The sequence below is a fragment of the Poecilia reticulata genome, linkage group LG11 (genome assembly GCF_000633615.1).
Source record: "Poecilia reticulata strain Guanapo linkage group LG11, Guppy_female_1.0+MT, whole genome shotgun sequence".
In the NCBI taxonomy this organism is placed as follows: Eukaryota; Metazoa; Chordata; class Actinopteri; order Cyprinodontiformes; family Poeciliidae; genus Poecilia; species Poecilia reticulata.
The window spans coordinates 13605368-13623309 of NC_024341.1; the positions used below are offsets into that span (position 1 = coordinate 13605368).

General features: G+C 39.2%; 1 protein-coding gene across 2 annotated transcripts in view; it reads right to left on the bottom strand.

Annotated features, from left to right (window-relative positions):
• Positions 1–17942, bottom strand: part of runx1t1 (RUNX1 partner transcriptional co-repressor 1) — a 68185-nt gene that overhangs the window by 18194 nt on the left and 32049 nt on the right. For both annotated transcript variants that reach the window (XM_008421961.2, XM_008421960.2), the window contains exons 2-4: positions 9762–9899; positions 7354–7595; positions 4090–4179 (exon numbers count right to left, since the gene is read on the bottom strand). In XM_008421961.2, coding sequence (XP_008420183.1) covers positions 4090–4179; positions 7354–7595; positions 9762–9899 — 470 coding nt within the window. The remainder of the gene's footprint in view (positions 1–4089; positions 4180–7353; positions 7596–9761; positions 9900–17942) is intronic.

Here is a 17942-nt window from a genome sequence, read left to right on the forward strand (position 1 = left end):
TATAACACTTGACGGCGTCAGCTGGGAGTCAGATCTCCGTTTGTGACATGATGGTAAACAGGAGGCACACATGTGGTTTCAAAAAGCTACTAAAAGACGTGAGTCACATATTTTAATAGTTTTTTGAAACCACATGTCACATTATGTGACAGTGTTTGCTAATTGGAAGATGGCTCCCGTTTAATCATAAAGTGGCGGCGAACGCAGCTCTATGCCTTACATTAAACCAAAAGCAAAATGAACTTTTAAGATTAAAAGAAAAGTGTTCAGAATCTTTTATTCACTATTTTTCTTTTATGAGTTCACCGTCAGCTGCAAATAAGATTTTTTATTACTCTGCTAGTGAGAACGGTTGGTACCGATACATTTTTTTTGTTGTGTGTCTGTTTTATGACGGTAAGAAACAAAAACGACAAGCTCCAAATAAACATTTTATTATGTAATATTGTGTCTGGCTTGATTTCGTTTTTTGATGTTTTAATTCTGTTTTATTGTTTTTTATTGAAGCAAATAGGGATTTTTTTATATATCTTGGAAGGCATTATTCAAACATCTTCAGTTGGGTATTTTTTGTCTCACTTAGCATATGTCAAAAAGTCAAATTTTAGTCACTCTTTTAATTCCAAGTTGGGAAGTTTCCAGATGTTAAAAAAAAAAAAAAAAAAACAGAAAAAAAGGTATGTCATGTATTTTTGAAGCATCCAAACACATATTTTAATTAAATGATGTTACATTTCTAATGTTTTATTTTATTAGGATAAATTATAAAATTATGTTTTCTAATGAAAGTGTTAAACGGACGGCAGAGAGCTGTTCAGAAAAGCTCAGAAATTGTCCATGTCTCCATCTGAGAGATCAGAAAACTCATTCTTTGACTCAAAGCACCGATGATTAAACTCACCTTTGCATTACTACTGAACCATCACTGCTCCAAGTGACCAGGAGCACATTAACGCCTATAAGGTTTCTCTGTGACGCATTCATTTTTAATTTTTTGTAAGAACAGCACCTTCTTTTCAATCTGTCTGTGACTGTAACAGAGGGAGTTTGCTTTCTTGTGAAGTTACAGGGACGTACAGGTATGTGAGCATCCACTTCAAAGACATCTGATGGCATGTGTTTCAAGGCAAGAAGATGAAAGCGTTGCATCAGGAAGGCTCAGAACAAGAACGGGTGCTATTTTAGCCGGGATACATCACGCTTTAGGTGGGTTAATCTTTGTTTTGTCCTCAAAAAAAGAAAATCTTTCAAGGTCTTAAGACTTTTTGGGGGTTTTATAATCTTTTCCTTGTCTAGCTTTATTGCTTTAATGTTCCCCCCCTGATCCACTCCAACTTTTCCATCTATTTAATCTCCTGTTATTTTAATCTTTGCATAACTCAGCTCTGATTTAAAAAAAAAATTATTATAGCATTAATGTTTAAATCTTTGGAAAGCACCATCATACAGTAAAAGAAATGCCAGGAGCTGAACTTTGCTTTACCTTCCAGAGCTAATGATCCAGTAACAGTTTATGATCATAATTATTCTAGAATAAAAAAATAGGCTAAAATAAATAGCTTTGACCCTGATGAACCAATCTTTTATTAATTGGAGGTCATCCTAATTGCCTGTGAGATGTGGGAGGCATTAACAAGGAGACTGAGTCAAGAAATGCAGAGCACTAAAGAGGCTGCATCATTTTTCAAGTGATTAAGTGCGGTGTTTGCTTCTGTAAAGCTGCCAGACAGTTACACACACACACACACACACACACACATACAAGTACAAGAAATAAAATAAACCATCAATAAGCATTCGATAACCTAAGCTTTAAATATGATTCACATTATTACCTTTTCCTTTTGTCAAATAACAATGAAGATATTGGCAAAAAAATAAAAAATAAAATAAAAACTGACAAAATATTAACTCACTTTGAAAGACAAATTGATGTATTGTTATTATTTCTTTTTACAAAGTATCGTCTTTTCAGTCTTCTTTTTGTGGCACCATCTCACTGTAAAAACAGCTGCAGGTCCTTCAGTTTCCTGTAGCGTTGAACATCCAGAGACTGTCCATTTTAACTCTTCTTTGCAAAAGAGTTAAACTCTGTCACCCTGGATTGAGGGAGTCTGTCAAGATCAGTTTTCAGTTGTCAAAATTGTCTGCAGCCTCTAATACGTTCTCCAATAAACTCTGACATGCCTTTCTGTCCTGCCACTATTTTTTCAGTTCTACACTATGTCGGTCTATCATATAATAATAATAAAAAACATTCATCAACATCTACATCAAACACCGTTGCAGACAATGCAGCTTTTGCCTCTGCTATCCCATTTTGATCATTTCCTCTTGCGGCTTGTTCTCACCGGCGGATTTGTTGTGTTGCGCTGAAAGAAGGCCGAACGGTTTGACAGCAACAGCACGACGTAAGCTGGCGAAAACGGAGAAACGCTGTGGCAAACCTGTGGCGGACGCCCAACAAGCACATCACGTCACAGGCATTGTGTGGTTTATGACGGCCTCCTTCCAGTAAGGCCTCCAAACCAATTTGTGGTTTTAGCATTAAGAAAAAGGGGACGAGGAGTTGAGTGGGTTTGAGACGGCGGGTTGAACTTTGTGTATGGAATTAGTTTAACGAAAAACCACACACCCTGACGCACATTGTTGCACCTTTAAATGTCCCCCCCTTCCCTCCCTACACGTCCAAGGTACCATATGGTTACCTAGCATTAAAGGCCCCACTGTGGGAAGACACTAAAATGATCTGCTGGGGAGAGAGACAGCGAAATAGAGAGAGGGAAGGAGAAATTCAGGGGGGGAAAAAAAAGAAGAAAGTTGCATCTTTGATTCCACAGCCATCCCAGCGATGCACTCACCATCTGGCAAGGAGAGGAAAAGGGGGAATTGGACGGACGGATTGATGGAGAGAGAACAGCAGCGTAAGGTCGGAAATAATTGCAGGTGAGCAGATAAGATAAATAGAGGAAAAAATGACAAATATAGCAGAATATTGGGTTAAAGGCGCGCGCAGGCTGCGTAAACAAAGAGCAAAAGGGCGTGACAGAAACAAGCCAGCTTTATATTAAGTGTTCCGCCTGTCCGTGCTCTCCATCTTTCAGTTACAAACTGATATTGATCTCGTCTCCACACACATCCCAGATCCCCTCAGTACAACCCCCACCCTCACCCCCCCACAGGCCTATTCGTCCTGTTTGACTATCACAACAAATCGTAACTCTGCCTGCCTGCACCGCCACAGGCCTTCCCTGCAAGCTGCAGACCAGCATATGCAGCTACGCAACACTAAATGCACACAAACAACCACAGCTTCGCTCGGAGATACGAACGCAAGAATCGCCGACACTCTTAATTCTTATGCGGTGAGCTGGGACGGAGACGGGAGGCCAGCTGCATGCTCAAAGCGATACAGTTTGGGATTTTTGAATTGAGGCTCTTTTAAAGGGTTATGGAGCATTTAATAGTTAACATTACCTGCAGCTGATGGCATTAATATTTGATTTATTTAACATAAATCCAGGTTAATTAGTTCCATTTCAAAACAACTGCATAATTTGATGGTGGAAGTCTGCTTTTCTCTTGGACGAGCAGCTTCAGCTTCAGGCTACGACTCCATGGATTTATACAAACTAAAGGCACAAAGTGAGTAACCCACTGCAGGTGAAATATTAAATCTTTTAAAAGAATGAAAGTATGAATGAATGAAACTGAGACAAAACCTATATGGTGAAAAAAATAGAATATTCACTAAATATTCATCTGATTTTCTCCCGCATGAAGACACAATTCAATTCAAGCATGTTTGTTAGCTTTTAGAAAATAATCATTTATACCAGAGGAAAAGTACAATGAGAAAGAAAGAGAGTAAAACCTTGTGTTAAACAGCAAGGGCAAAAAAAAAAAAAAAAAAGAAACAGAGGAATAAATCTGCTGAAAAATAAAGGCTAATGCTGAAAATGGGAATGAATATCTTGAGCTTAAGTGGGCACATCTGGATCTCGGACGCCTAAATGCTTTCCAGATTCTGGTTCGAGAGACGTACAGGCAGGCAACCCCTTTGTAGTCATTGTATATTTGAATATCTACCTTCAGGAAGGGTACGACAAAAGGTCGTAGGGGGAAGTTGGTGGCTTCTTGGAGCTTGGAGTGGAATTCCTCGATGGTTAGCGTGGAATTCTGTGGGAGAAGAAGAGAGAAGGAGAAGGAAAACATGACTCCATGTGGAAGGCATTAAGTGATAATATTACTTATTGGAAGCTAAGCTGTATCCTGGTCTGGAGTGAATGTTTTGGCTTTTGTAATAGGAAGCATATGTGGCAGACCACAGTGAAAAGAGCCTCACAAAACAAAGACACAAGTAGAAATCTCAAAATGTTTGCAGCCGTAGGCATTAAATTGGTACGAATTGCTTGTACCTTTTAATAACGGGTTGTCTTTATCTTTCTTCAAGGTCTAAGACTGTTCACATCACCTCTGCACTCTAAATTATATAATTTAGTCTGCTCCGTATTGTACTTTTCTGCACAGTCAGGTGAAAATGTTTTTCTAGGGTATTTTAATTTTACTCAAATATTAAGCATCCTCCATTTTTGGATGACATCAGTGATGCCATCACTTTACCAGTAAGAGGGCTGAACAGACTTAAATGGAAAAACATACAAAATAAATCATCATCATAGCCAAGAATTTTGGGGGAGTTTGTCATAAGAGTGTTGCTGTTTTAGTTTTTGACAGACCTCCAGATCTTGCCAAGGCTGGCAGAACATACATCACTTTTATTACCCTGGATATGGCGCACACAAACACCTCAGATTTGACCTTTCACCTTAAAGAACTAGCTATTTTACGGCCATTTCAGAATATCCTCGCCGGATCCTTAGGCTACCTGCTATCATCCATGAAGTTGACAATAAAATAAACTGAATCTTGAAAACATGTAAGCGCAAACCTGCACGTTGTGAAAAACACAAACTGAATAAATCTTGGTGTGCATTCATTGGCAAGAACAAAAAAAAAAAGCTTTTGGGCATTTGGATGTTTTAATTTTCATAATCAGATGGGAGCAGATTCTCCAGAGAACCTCCATGTGTACAAATACACCAAACCTTTTATGTCATTCAATTTTCTAAAAATGACCATCTCTGCATGCTAATGTCCGTCCATCCGTCCGTCCGTCCGTCCGTCCGTCCGTCCGTCCGTCCGTCCGTCCGTCCGTCCGTCCATCCATCCATCCATCCATCCATCCATCCATCCATCCATCCATCCATCCATCCATCCATCCGGGAATTAAAATAAAGTTTCACATTTTCATATTCCTGTCATTTCTCCTTTTATTTTCTCTCAAAAAGCTTCAAAATGTGGCACTCTTTTAAATCCACTTTGGAGATTTGTATGATTTTCATGCTCTGCACATGCCTGGTTTCACTAGACAGGCTCTATTTTGCCAGCCGAGGATTATAATGTCGTACTGCAAAAATGTCTAATAGGTTCTAAAATCTTTTAGCCACTTGTAGAGATTTCCAAGAAAGCCATAACTTCTTTGCTACCATTTCCGCTTTTAAAAATAATCTGTATATTCTTACCGCCGTTTTATTTTTTTAACATAATTTTTTCCACAAGACCTACTTGAGCCCCTGTAGCCTCCGACTTCAGAGTTGTTACCGTATATCTGATAAAACAAGTGGGACTTCCAGTGAAACTATTTTATTAAGCATGTCCTTTGAATTTTCTAATCTTGCTATTGTTTTTTCCAGCAGTCAAAAAACAATCTCTTTGTATCTGTCTTTGTACTTGAATAGCTTTATGGTTAATAACACAAACGTTGATGTGAAATCTGGACTGCATCTTCTTTTGTTTCCATTTTAATGATTGATGACACGACTTTCAGTTTTAGCATCAAGTAGACAAAGGAGCTGAACGCTTGCAAAATAACAGCCAAACAAAGGAGAGAGAGAAAAACAAAGAATCAAGGGAGACAGACATCGTGCAAAAAAAAAAAAAAAAAAAGCAGACGATATTATTTTTCCTCCTCGCACTCTGAATTATTTCCCAGACCTGAGTTTTGTTGCATTCAGCCTTACATCTGTTCGCCCAGATTGCGTCGGGGCTGTTCTTGACAGCCAGCGAAACCTCCTGAGCCTCCGTCTCTCCCTCTCCCCTGCACGCAACCGACTAATTAACAGTGTCACTCTTTTCAATAAGGCAGGAGGAGGGACACAGAGATGCTGATAGCAGGGAGATGAAACGGAGGGAGAACAGAGAGACGCGTGGTGGGGAGGTGTGCGAGCCAAAAGGACGCAGGAGAGGCGCGTGCGTACGCACGCGACGAGAAAAACAAACACGGGAAAAGCCAAAAACAGGTTATACTCTGTGTGGTTAATTAAGAAAATATCTCCCCCCTCTCTCCTCTTCATCTCTTCTGCCTCCTCCTCCTCTTTTCCAACATTCAATCACTATTTCGGTATCCCCCAGCTCATTAAGCTCAAATTTTCCTCTGATCGCAGCCTTGATATATCCATGTCAGCTAAGCTAGAGGACACATCTGTTTTATCTAATCTCAGTTGGTTGAATGTGTTTTTTTTTTTACACTTGCAGGCTTCATTTGTGCTGCACCGGATATAAGGTTGAAATAGTGTTTCAATATTTATTTGTACCAAGGTTTTCATAAAGCTCTTTGAGTTATATGATGTTAATTTAGAAAGGGATCTAAAATGTAATCACATTCTACAATATGATTGTGTGAAACGCACACAACTCGTAATTTATACAATAAGATCAATAAAAAGTTTAATAAAAAGTCTAGAATTACATTTTTCCAGCTGAACAGGCAACACTGCTTTCCAACCTGAAAGCAGTGTTGTGCATAAAGTTCATCTCATTAGAGATGTTATAGAGAATTCACGTTAGAAAACTCCAAATGTGGTAAAAAACAGACAAAAATACCAGCAAAACACGGATAAAATAGTAAACTGATAGTGCTGGTTTCAGTGTTTATTAGTTAAAAATATCAATGTTTAAAAGAAACAGTAACAACACACTGTTTGGTGAGATCTGAACCAAGCTGCACACTGACTTACATTGTTGTTTACGTAAAACTAATTTACAAAAGTTGTCAGCTTAAAGCACTTAAGACAGAAGGCATTTACACATTCCTAGAGTATTTAAAATCTTGCTTTACAAACACAATTAAAGAACAGCCTACTGTGAACGAGAAGCGCTCCCTTAATCACATTTTTGTTCAGTGGGAAATGCCAAACATGCTATTCCTGCTGAGCATCTTCCAAAAAGACAAAGTTATTCTAGGAGCCATTTAACCCTTGCACCGTCCGCGTACACATGGAAGCTGCTTACCACTAGTCCCAGCACCAGTGTGCGAACCCGTTCGCCGATTTCGGGCGAGATGTCGTTCCCGAACTGTTGCAGAGTGGTGAGGAATCGCTTGAGTTTGCTGAGCTGCCGGGCACCGCAAGCCGGCGGCATCTGCTGGTTGGCCAGCGAAGACGAGGAGGACGAGCTGGGGCCGTTGCTGTAGCCGTTCGGAGGGGATGGCGCGCCGTTGAGGGCCGTCGGGGAGTGGCTACTGCCATTTGTCACTGCACAAAACAAAGACGAGGAGAGTTTCAAACTTAACTCTTGACATTTTTGAAATCTCACATTGTAGGACACAACAATTACAAAAAATAGGGCGTTTGTTCTCAAAGGAGCGTAGAAGCCATCCAAGTTTTAACTATGGCAAGGAGATAAGATGAGTGGCAAAAAAAAAAGATGTCAGAAAAGAGACCAATCAAACGAGATAACGGTATTAACAAATTGAACGAACACATTTATTTAGCGACAGATAACACTTCGTCCAATCTGTCAGGTTCTAGCGACTAATCGAGGTGATGCACGCTCCACCGTTAACACTCTCCACATTTGTTTGCAATTTCTGCGCTTTTTCTGATCCCTTTAGTCATCCCCACAGAACAGCACTTGGGAGACATGTCACCTCCTTCCTCCTCCTTCTCCCTTTCCTTCTCCTCTGCAGCCTAAACAAGCAGGGACAGCGGGACCCCCACTAGAGCGAGGCTACTGCAGTCGCGTGTCTTTGTTCATGTTGGGGGAGTCGACGTACAAAGACATACAAGGCAACATAAAGCTCTCTCTTTAATGAGATTAGTCTCTGACTAGCGATACATTCACTCCCCCTCTGGCCGCCGTCCAAGGCCGCCACTGTAAAGAGACGAGAGAGAGAGACGAGATGCTCAAACTGCATCTGGTGACAATTATGGCGGATGGAAATCAAAGCGTACAGCTTTGTAAAAAAAACAAAAAACCTTCGGGGTGGGTAATGAGAGAGCCAGGTCTTTCCTCCCTCATTGCACGGAAGCATCGACGTTAATTGTGGGGTGCAAAAGTGTGTGCAGCAGAAAGAGACAGAAGGCTAGGAAAAAAAAAAAGTATAAATTAAGTTGAAGGGGTGCAAGGAAAGTCTGAAGCTGGAAAAGAACAAAACAGAGCCTCTGTTGCAGAGTAGAAGGAGCGCGGCTTAGATAAGACTAGAGAGCTTGAAGCGTTTAGAGCCACACGGCTTCAGATTCCTTGATTCTAGTGCTCTTCATGAAAGTGGTTAAGTATCTACTTCTGAGAGAATACAAGGGTATAATTTGCTCATCACCAGTGATGTGCGTATCATGGCGAAGCTCCAACAGTTTGTAAGCGTGGGTGTTAATGAACCAGCGGAGGGAGCTCTGCCTTACGGAAAAGACTCAACGTTTTAAGGTGATTTGAACCCCCTTTTTAACATTTACACACTTTAGTTGTCTTCCCATGGAGCTCTCCTGTGGAAGAGTCAGCTCATCTATAAATATTTTTCAAAACGAAGGTGAAATTAAGGCCAGGTTCAGGTCAACTGTGGTCTCACTTTAGGGGCGGGTTAAGGTTCTGCTGCTTCAGTGAAGTTTCTGACCCGAAATCTTAAAAAAGGCTTAAAAAGACTAAAAACTAGGTAATAAGGTGGAAAAAAAGTTAAACTGGAAAACACGGCATTTTACTCTGGGTCTGTATGTTCCTTTGTGATTTTTGTATCCCCATTTCAGACACAAGTTTTTTCCATTACATTTCTTCCTGCTTCCACTTTGTACTGGCAAACTCACCATTTGGAACTTATTTACTTAAATCATTTGTCACATTTTAGTTTATGCATCTGGCAGTTCAGTACTTCATGAATTCTGGCGATAAAAAACCCCATAAAAATGCTTAAATCTTACATAGAGATAAATATAATTCTGCAGTCATTCACTAAATTAGAATATGCGTTCAGACGTGGCTCGCTTGCCGGATTAAAACTGACTTCTGAAAATAGCATCATTTAAGTCAGAATCATACACAAGCCCACATTTCTGAATGCATTAAAAAAAAAAAAATTATTAGTCTAATTTAATATTCTGATCTTAAATGTTATGTTTTCATTGTCTGTAAGTGGAAAATTGTCATAGTTAACAAAAATACAGACTTGAAAACATCAGTCAGTGTGTAATTAATCTATATAATGTTTCTGAAGTAACAGCATCTCAATGATATTGTAATCTATTAAAAGTGACTGTACATTATTTTCTGCTTCCAATAAATGTGGTTTTGATCAGAAGTCCTGGTACGGCAGCAATTTCTGCTGCTGTCAAGAAGCTTCATCTATGTTTCTTTACCTTTTCTTTCATCTATTAGCATTGTAAAGAAGCAAAGTGCCGACTTGTGCGATACAGAATGAGAGCGCTGCTCACATGTGGTGGGTGTGTAGGAGCTGTTGCGGGGAGCCCCTTGTGTACTGGGCGGAGGCGGCATGGTGGGGGGCGTCAACCTGGACTGCGTCTTGACATCCGCAGGTGAGTCGGGCATGGTGGAACGCTTCCCAGTGCGATCTGATGAAAGACAAAACCAGAAGCAGAAATCACAACAACGCTCGGATAAGAGAACATCTTCTTCACGAGACGAGTCCAAAACATGAATTGACGACGAAGCCTGCGAGGAATTTTAAATGGACTCAGTTTTTAATCCTCCTGGCTGCGTAAATGAGCTCTACGAGAGGAGTTTGACTCTGATTCCAGCACACATTGTGTCACCCAAAACAATCATACTGCCCTCCAACACACACCCCACCCCCAGTTTTACAAAACCACCCCACACCAACCCGACCCGGAGATAATGACTGCATCGTTCATTACAGTCAAACTAATGCGTGCCCTCGTTCCCACAGTTTAATTCTTGTATCTCTAAGTTACATTCACATCTGCTCAGAAAGGAGACATTTCACAGATAAAATTCATTATCACAACCAAAACGTTTTCTCCGATACGTCTGTTTTCACTTAATTCAGTTGCTCGCTGCTCAGGCGATTACACAACATATTGAATATATGGGAACGGCAACAGGACCTTATCAGAGCCCTGCAGTGCGCAGAGGGGCAGAGCCCCTCATTGTGCAAGCGAAGATATTGAACTTCTTTTTTGCAAAAAGCTGCAACACGGCTGTCATTGAATCAACAGACCGTTATCAAATCATGTCTCCGTGGCACATTTTGGAAAGGAAATTATATTAAAAAAAAAGATAGAGAGAGCTACAAGGTGAACCAAAAGAACATTCTGTAACAATGAGTGTGTTGCTGTAGCCCTGGAGTAAATGCAACATGGTGACCAAGTCAAACAGACGGTCCATCTGGACTCGGGTCACACCTGGTTAACAGCAAGAGGGGGTGGGGGGAGCACTCATGAACATTTTCCACTGGACCCTCCACTGTGTTTAGGGATGTTTGTGTTTTTCTCTGCTGTATTTCATTGTTTGAATCCAGAGTGTGATTCTGTCAAGCTTAGGTGAAACGAAATAGGCAGGATAGTCTGAGCCTATTAGCTCCAAGCCCTGCTGCCAGCAGCCGCTGCGCACCATGACTAAGAATTTTAGTCACACTGACTTGGCTTTCAGCAGGGAGACGGGCGAGAGATGGAGATGTTTGCTCCGCAGCTCTGTTTTCCATTTACCCCGCTGGAGCGTATTTGTTTATCCTAACGTACACATCGACCTGCTGCAGAGACGGCAGAATGAGAATGATGTAAGTGTGTGAAAGATTTGAGATTTTCAAGCAAGGTTTGTGAACTCTAACTGAGAATTAAGTGTTGGACAATCAGAAAACAGTGATTTTCACTTGATGGAGTATTAATCTTGTTCAAAAATCTTGTCCGATGAACGAGGTGATCCTGATTGTTGCTGGGAGTTACACTGTCGCCTGCACTCGGTTATCCCCAAAATAAGTTTTATGTTTAAATATTAATAGGATCTCTTTCAACTGTTGGCAGCACTGGTCTTTGCAAATGAACAATATCAGAAAACATGCCATTGACACCTGAAACTTCATGTTATCTCGCCGTATCTTTTACATTTTATGATTAATAATTATCATACTGCAGGCTAGTCGGGGACATCTTAAGGAAAGGATTAGATCTGTGGGCCATAAAATGAGTACAGCTGCAACAATAGCGCCAATAACACAATATTGGGTTCGAGATTTTTTTTCAATATTTTTGAGAAATCTAATAATTCCCCACTCTTTGTTTTCACAGATCAAGTAAAGGCTTCACTAATTGCAAACATTTTTCAAGAAGCTCTGTTTAGCTCCAACTAGTCTGAGGTTTGATCCATCCGAGTTATTTTGATTTTGAGGCAAATGATTAAATGCGATATAGATTAATAAAAAAAATAAAAAAACTTAAACCTTTTCTAGAAAGAGTTCTCCACACTGTTGTTCATGGTGGACTGGGTGATTGTTTTACGTACATGTTGCACAGCCAACTTCAAAACAAAACCTAAAATCTTTTAGGCAAACATCTGCCTAAAAGATTTTAGATTTTCGGCTACAACATGCTTTTGACACATGCTTTTGTGTTATATTAGGTTACACTGCCAAAACCTGGTACGAGATTGATAAGCAGACAGACGGACAGACTACCCAAACGACCCGATATGATGCAAAATGTGTTGCATGAGTCGATACAAATTAGGGATTGATGGGAAAATGTGATGAAAGCCCAAAACCCTCCTCTATACTTTCCAACCAGGCCAGACAAAGAACGCTTTACCTCTCTAATTTTGACACAATAAACATGTCTCGGGTATTTATTTAACAAATTCAGCAGAAATGCCAGAAGAAATAAATCTCGCCTCTAGTAGCCAACTATCACTGCCTACAACACGATCTGTGAAAACACAAGGTCATTAAAAAAAGATAGCTGGGAGTCAGGACCCCAGGTAATTCATCATTTCCCCGTCAAACAAGAAAGACGTCACGCTGTATACGCTTAACGGGCCAATTAAATCGAGTCAAGCCACCGTTTCACACATGGCTGTGATTATTCAATTCCAATATACCGTTGAGCTCATGCTGCTGATTGTTCTGTGTATTACTCTTCCCGATTGTGGGGTCATTTTGGACCACTTAATTTCTTCCTGTCAAAAAGAGGAGCAGAAAATCAGCATTCAGAAGTTGAGAACAATTATTCTAATCTTCATCAGAAAATCTATAAATGAAAAGACAACCTTGCGTCACTATAGTGTAGTTTAGGTGATAGATTTATCTATCTAATAGGAGGGAGATTGCATTTTTCAGAAGAAGTATGATATCAGCGGGTGGAATGATGGTCATTCAGTGGTTATTACATTTTAAAACATTCACCCAGTCTGTTCATGTTTGTCTACGTAATAGCAGTTGGATGTTCATATCAAAAAACAACAACAACAAAAAAAGACAATCAGATTTTTGCTTTAAAACCATAAAAATGTTGAACTGAAATGCAAACCCCTTGTCCTTTTGGTGGTAAAAATGAATGAGTAAAAATGAATGTAAGTGTGGTTAGGGTTTCTACTTCCTGAGAAAAATATAAGATTTTTGATATTGTGACCCCCTTATCTTGCTTCATCTTGCACTAGCAAATTATAAATTTCACCCATCTTGCACTAGCAAATTATAAATTTCACCCAGTTGAGAGCTTTCGACATCAAAAACACTTGATAATAAAATGCAACCAATTCTTAAGTATACTAATCATCCAAATATAATATAGTTTTTAATGTATTTTTTGTTTATTTTTTCCTATTCATTAATATTTGTTTTGTGGGGGAAAAAAATGTGAGACGACACCGTTGTACAGAGAAAGTAGTTCCTACAGTCACTGTATAAAATGGTCACAGACTTAGCTTCCTGTTTCAGGGTGTGAAAAAAAAGTGTTTTCTCAGCTAGTCATGTTCTTCCAAGCAAAACATCTGGCCAAACTTGAATATTTTAAGCAGAAAGGCTAATCTTGAAAATCCCCCTAACACGCCTTGTGATTGGATGAAGAGATGAGTTTGGTTACAGGCTTATCATTGGTAGACAACACCTGGGTCGGCGTTATGATTGCACTGAGGCAAGAGAGACGAATCCTGCAAGCCTGTGAAACTCATCTGCGGTCCCTCAGGTGACGAAGATGAAGGATAAGGAATGAGTTGGTGTAGAAACCTGTGCGCACGAGCCTCCAGACAATAGCATGTCGTCACACACATGAACTTACAAACAGCTCCGTCTCGCCGTCTGAGTTGATTGGGTACACTACATGGCATGTAAGTGGAATAAAATCAATGGCTGCATGCTAACCAACAAGGCCTGTGGCATCCATTCATTGTGCAATTGCCGTGCTTCTTGAATCAATAGGAATATTCAGGTCAACAAAATAAATTGGAAAAAATAAAATAAAAAATACATCACACAACTCAAGCTGGTGATTGAAAACGACTCACGGAGTTCCGCCCATGAACATGGTGTGTATATTTTAAGACGGGAGCAGGCAAACAATCAGACAAGCTCTCATCATTTTATTACGGCTATAGAAGATGGCTGAACCACACAGAGCACTTGGTTCTGCATGCATAATTTAGAAGCAAAAAGCAACCTTAAACAACCTTGAAATATGGGGCATCTCGTCCAGCCTAATGCATCTGTTAAAAGTTAATGGCCGACTGCACATCTATTGTCCATTTATTAGTCCTGTTACTGTCCCGCCTGCATAAAATCATAAAGAAAGCAAGCACCAGATCTGTGGCCAATCGATGGCAGTCCAGGACAGACGGGTATTGATGTGCAGAGCCTTAATGGAAAGGAGAAGGCGGGGGGGAGGGGGGGATGTGAAGGGGGGCGATGAGTGCTTTGACTTTACCTAACTCACATTACGACTTCTCAGAAGTGCTGTTGTCCAGCAGTTAATGGATTGAAGAGGATGAGAACAGTTGTTGAAGAGGCAGCAATTAGATATGAGGGAACAGAAGAGTCTCCTCAATGTGTTGATTCACTTGGACAGAAGGGGTGCTAAACCTATCGATCACGCCTGGAGATGACAGAGATAAATGACTCGCATTAGCCTCCCCATTCATGATGGGTTTTTTTTTTCCTTTATCTACTGCAGCATAAAAGAGCTTTTAGTACAAATATTGGTAGGTGAGGTGGTTTGAATAAGATATACTCGAGAGACTATAAGTGCTGCGATGGTGTCTCATTGCATATCGTTTCCCGTCTATCATAATGAAGTAGAGTTACTTGGATTTTAATTGAATCACAAGCTCCCAAAGGCTGGGCCAGTTTCATACCTTTACAGTTTGAGCCGTCTGGTAGTTTTCAGGTAAGAGAAATGCATCTTGTGTAGAATATGTAAGAAATTGTATCTACCCGTTTTGTGATGGATTTGACATCCATTAATTTAAAGTAATTCCAACATCTATTGATTAACGACGGTACGGAAATAGGAAGGGCAACATTGTACTGTTTATAAAATACCAAACAAAAAGAAAACCTTATCGTGATAGGAACCAGTCATCATAAGAATAAACATAAATAAATTAATTTCGGTGAAAGCTGATGGAGGAATTTTATCACTTTTGAACTCTGACTTTTTTCAGAAGTTGATACCAGCTGGATATACATGTTAGTATGACAGAATGCAATTAAATTGTTTGGCAATTCAGGTTAACTACTTAAAGTAACTAATAGAGTAAAGTATACAGTCATGGTTATTGGTAAGATTTTATATAAACAGCATATTATAGCAATCTCAAAATGGCCGTTTCTAGCTTTGTGAGGTCCCTATGCAATACTCTTGCTTTACTTACTTCTTAAATGAATAAATGATTCACGAACATGCCAAAATCTACTAAACTTTCAAAGTTTTCCCCACAATAACTTATCTTTAGTTAAACCTCTCAAATCTGCATTGGAAAATAACAATCCTCTGTTCACCAGTACATAAAAAAGTGCTTTCAACAATGTTTACGTTTTGAAAGCAACTCAAGTTTCCTCAAGAAGCTTTAATAAATACATAAATACGGTGGACCGACCCTAAAGTCAACAGAAAATAGATTGGATTTTTTCCAACATATCAACGTGCAAACATTAACACCAAGAATATTAATACTGCGACTTCACATGGGACACTCAACATCAGAGCAATTTTGGATCCGTTACCATTTGTTTTGACCTTTGCACACTATAAAAAGAAATCAATATAGAGTAGACTGCATGGAATAACAAATAATTTATTATGGATTAAAAAAAACAAAGAAAAAAACTAACACCCACAGCTTACCATTGTATTGTATTCATATATTCAGCTTTTTGTTTTTTCAGTCACCAATAAAGGTGATTTTATCCTCGAATGATGTCGAATATTTTGGTTTGTGGTCCACTTGTAACTTATGGGGCTTTATGTATTCGAATGATATACATATAATAACTAATGGCTCTAAAACTGCCTGCATGAGGAATTTGAGCCAAAAAGACTATGATGAATATTTTACCACTTCTTCTCATCACTTCTCTACCAGCAGGAGATTTTTAATGTTATTTTGAGTTTGATCAGGGGATCACAAAGAGCGACTCTAACCACAATCAATAATAAGAAGAAAATTGCATACAAACTGTTTTAGGATTATATCCAGGATCAAAAATTATATTAAATTTAAATTTATAAATCAAAAAAACTTAACAAGAGAAATAAACTTGCATGCAAATACTGAGTACATGGGTATAAAATAGTTTGTTTACCGGTAGAAAATAGATGAATTTTTAAACAAAATGGGTATGAGACAGTGAACACAAACTGGTGAAAGGGAGACTTGGAGTCGGTCCCCAAAACAAAGCAACTGATGTTTGTTTTGTTTACATGACAACCGCTTGCAGGTTTTTTTTTTTTTTTTTTACCAATTAAAGAAGTGTTTCCCTTGATTGGGACCTGATTGTGAGATAACAAGAGCTGAGAGTGGGGAAAAAACTGAGCAGGAATTTAAGTAAAAAAATAAATAAAATCATTCCTAATGTTGACTTTGAAGCAGTTGTACTGGGAATCACTGAAAGGCTTGGGAACCTTTGCCCTCGGGGACGTCCCAAGCCGCCATGCGCTGGCCTTTACTTTCTCTGTTATGAAAATAAAATAAAAAGCTAACCCATCTTTATTCTCACAACCATAATTACAAAAGGCTACCTCTTCAGAAAAAATAAAAGTAAAGGTTGAGCTGTTTGGATTTTTAACTTCTTTAATCAATCACAGAAACAAGACAGAACCCCGGACAACCACCTGCCACACAGAAATGTCTTCACACTTACATCAGCCAAGTTTGCGTCGTCCATGATTACGTGATCCTCCATGTTTGCAAAATCTCACTCCCTTTCTTTGCCTTTTTTTTTTTCCCCCTTCCCCGTTGCTCGTGCTTCTCTTTCAGCCAAGCTCAAAGAAAGGAGATTTTTATCCCCCTGCTGACTTGAGATTCATGCCTTTTCCAACGTTACATCCAAGTTACATCACTTGCCTCAAACAAGGTTGTTGCAATGAACGTTATCTAGGAGAGCGTGGTCCCTGAGAAGCAGTTCACCGTGTTATAGAGAGGACTTTGCTAACCCACAACTCAAGGCAAAAATACAATGTTATATCAAACTGGTGTATATTTCATCACCGCGCTCAAAGCCAGGGGTCATTTTGTATTCAAATCACCTTGTGAAACACAGACAACACAACCGAACGCTTGGTGTTTCGAAAAAGAATATCACCAGGAAATAACGTCAAACTAAAGACTTCACGAGCCAGGATTATATTTGCTTGTTTGTGTCTTGTTGCGCGCTACGATTTTAACCATTTAATACACAAACAATGACGACATAATGTGCCAGGTGAGATAATTTTTTACAAGTTAACCCAGTAAAATTGACATCGGTGCATGGTAAGAGTTGGTGGCTGCAGCATGGAGAGTTTTACAGTCGGTTTGGGCAAATGAATGCATCAATTAGAAACAACTTAGCATTATTTTGTAGGGGGGAAAACATGTGAGTTTCAATAGCTAAGTCCTGCCCAGGGCTGAATTCCCACAGGTCAGTTTTACAAATGCAACAGTTGTACACGCAATACTAAAACCTTCAAACTTTGAATATAGCAGAATTTTAATTTAAACGTGGTTTATGGATTTTTTTTTTTTTTGCCTGAGTTTCACAGACAACATAAGAGCTTATCAGTAGATCAGCAATAACAATAATAATAACAATAGGCAGAAATGTTGATACCTTTGTAAAAATGTAACGATGGAAAAGTGTAACTTCTACTTTGAAAATCTGAAAGCTTTTTCGAAACATCAACAGAAACGTTCTCTTATCGCCGTTTTGAATCTACAATTTGCAATTGAAAAGTTGAGCTTTTTATTTTGAAGAAAATATCGGAGCTTTATTTTGAAGGGCTAACATTCTGTTTTATCTTGCAAAACCTGCAACAATCTAAACTGTAATACAGTGAGGATTTTATTTTGAAAGATATTTGAAATACTACTAGTACTACTGCTACAAATATTATTAATAATAATAGTAATGTTTTTCATAAACTACATTATTCAATAATTATGTGCTAAATATA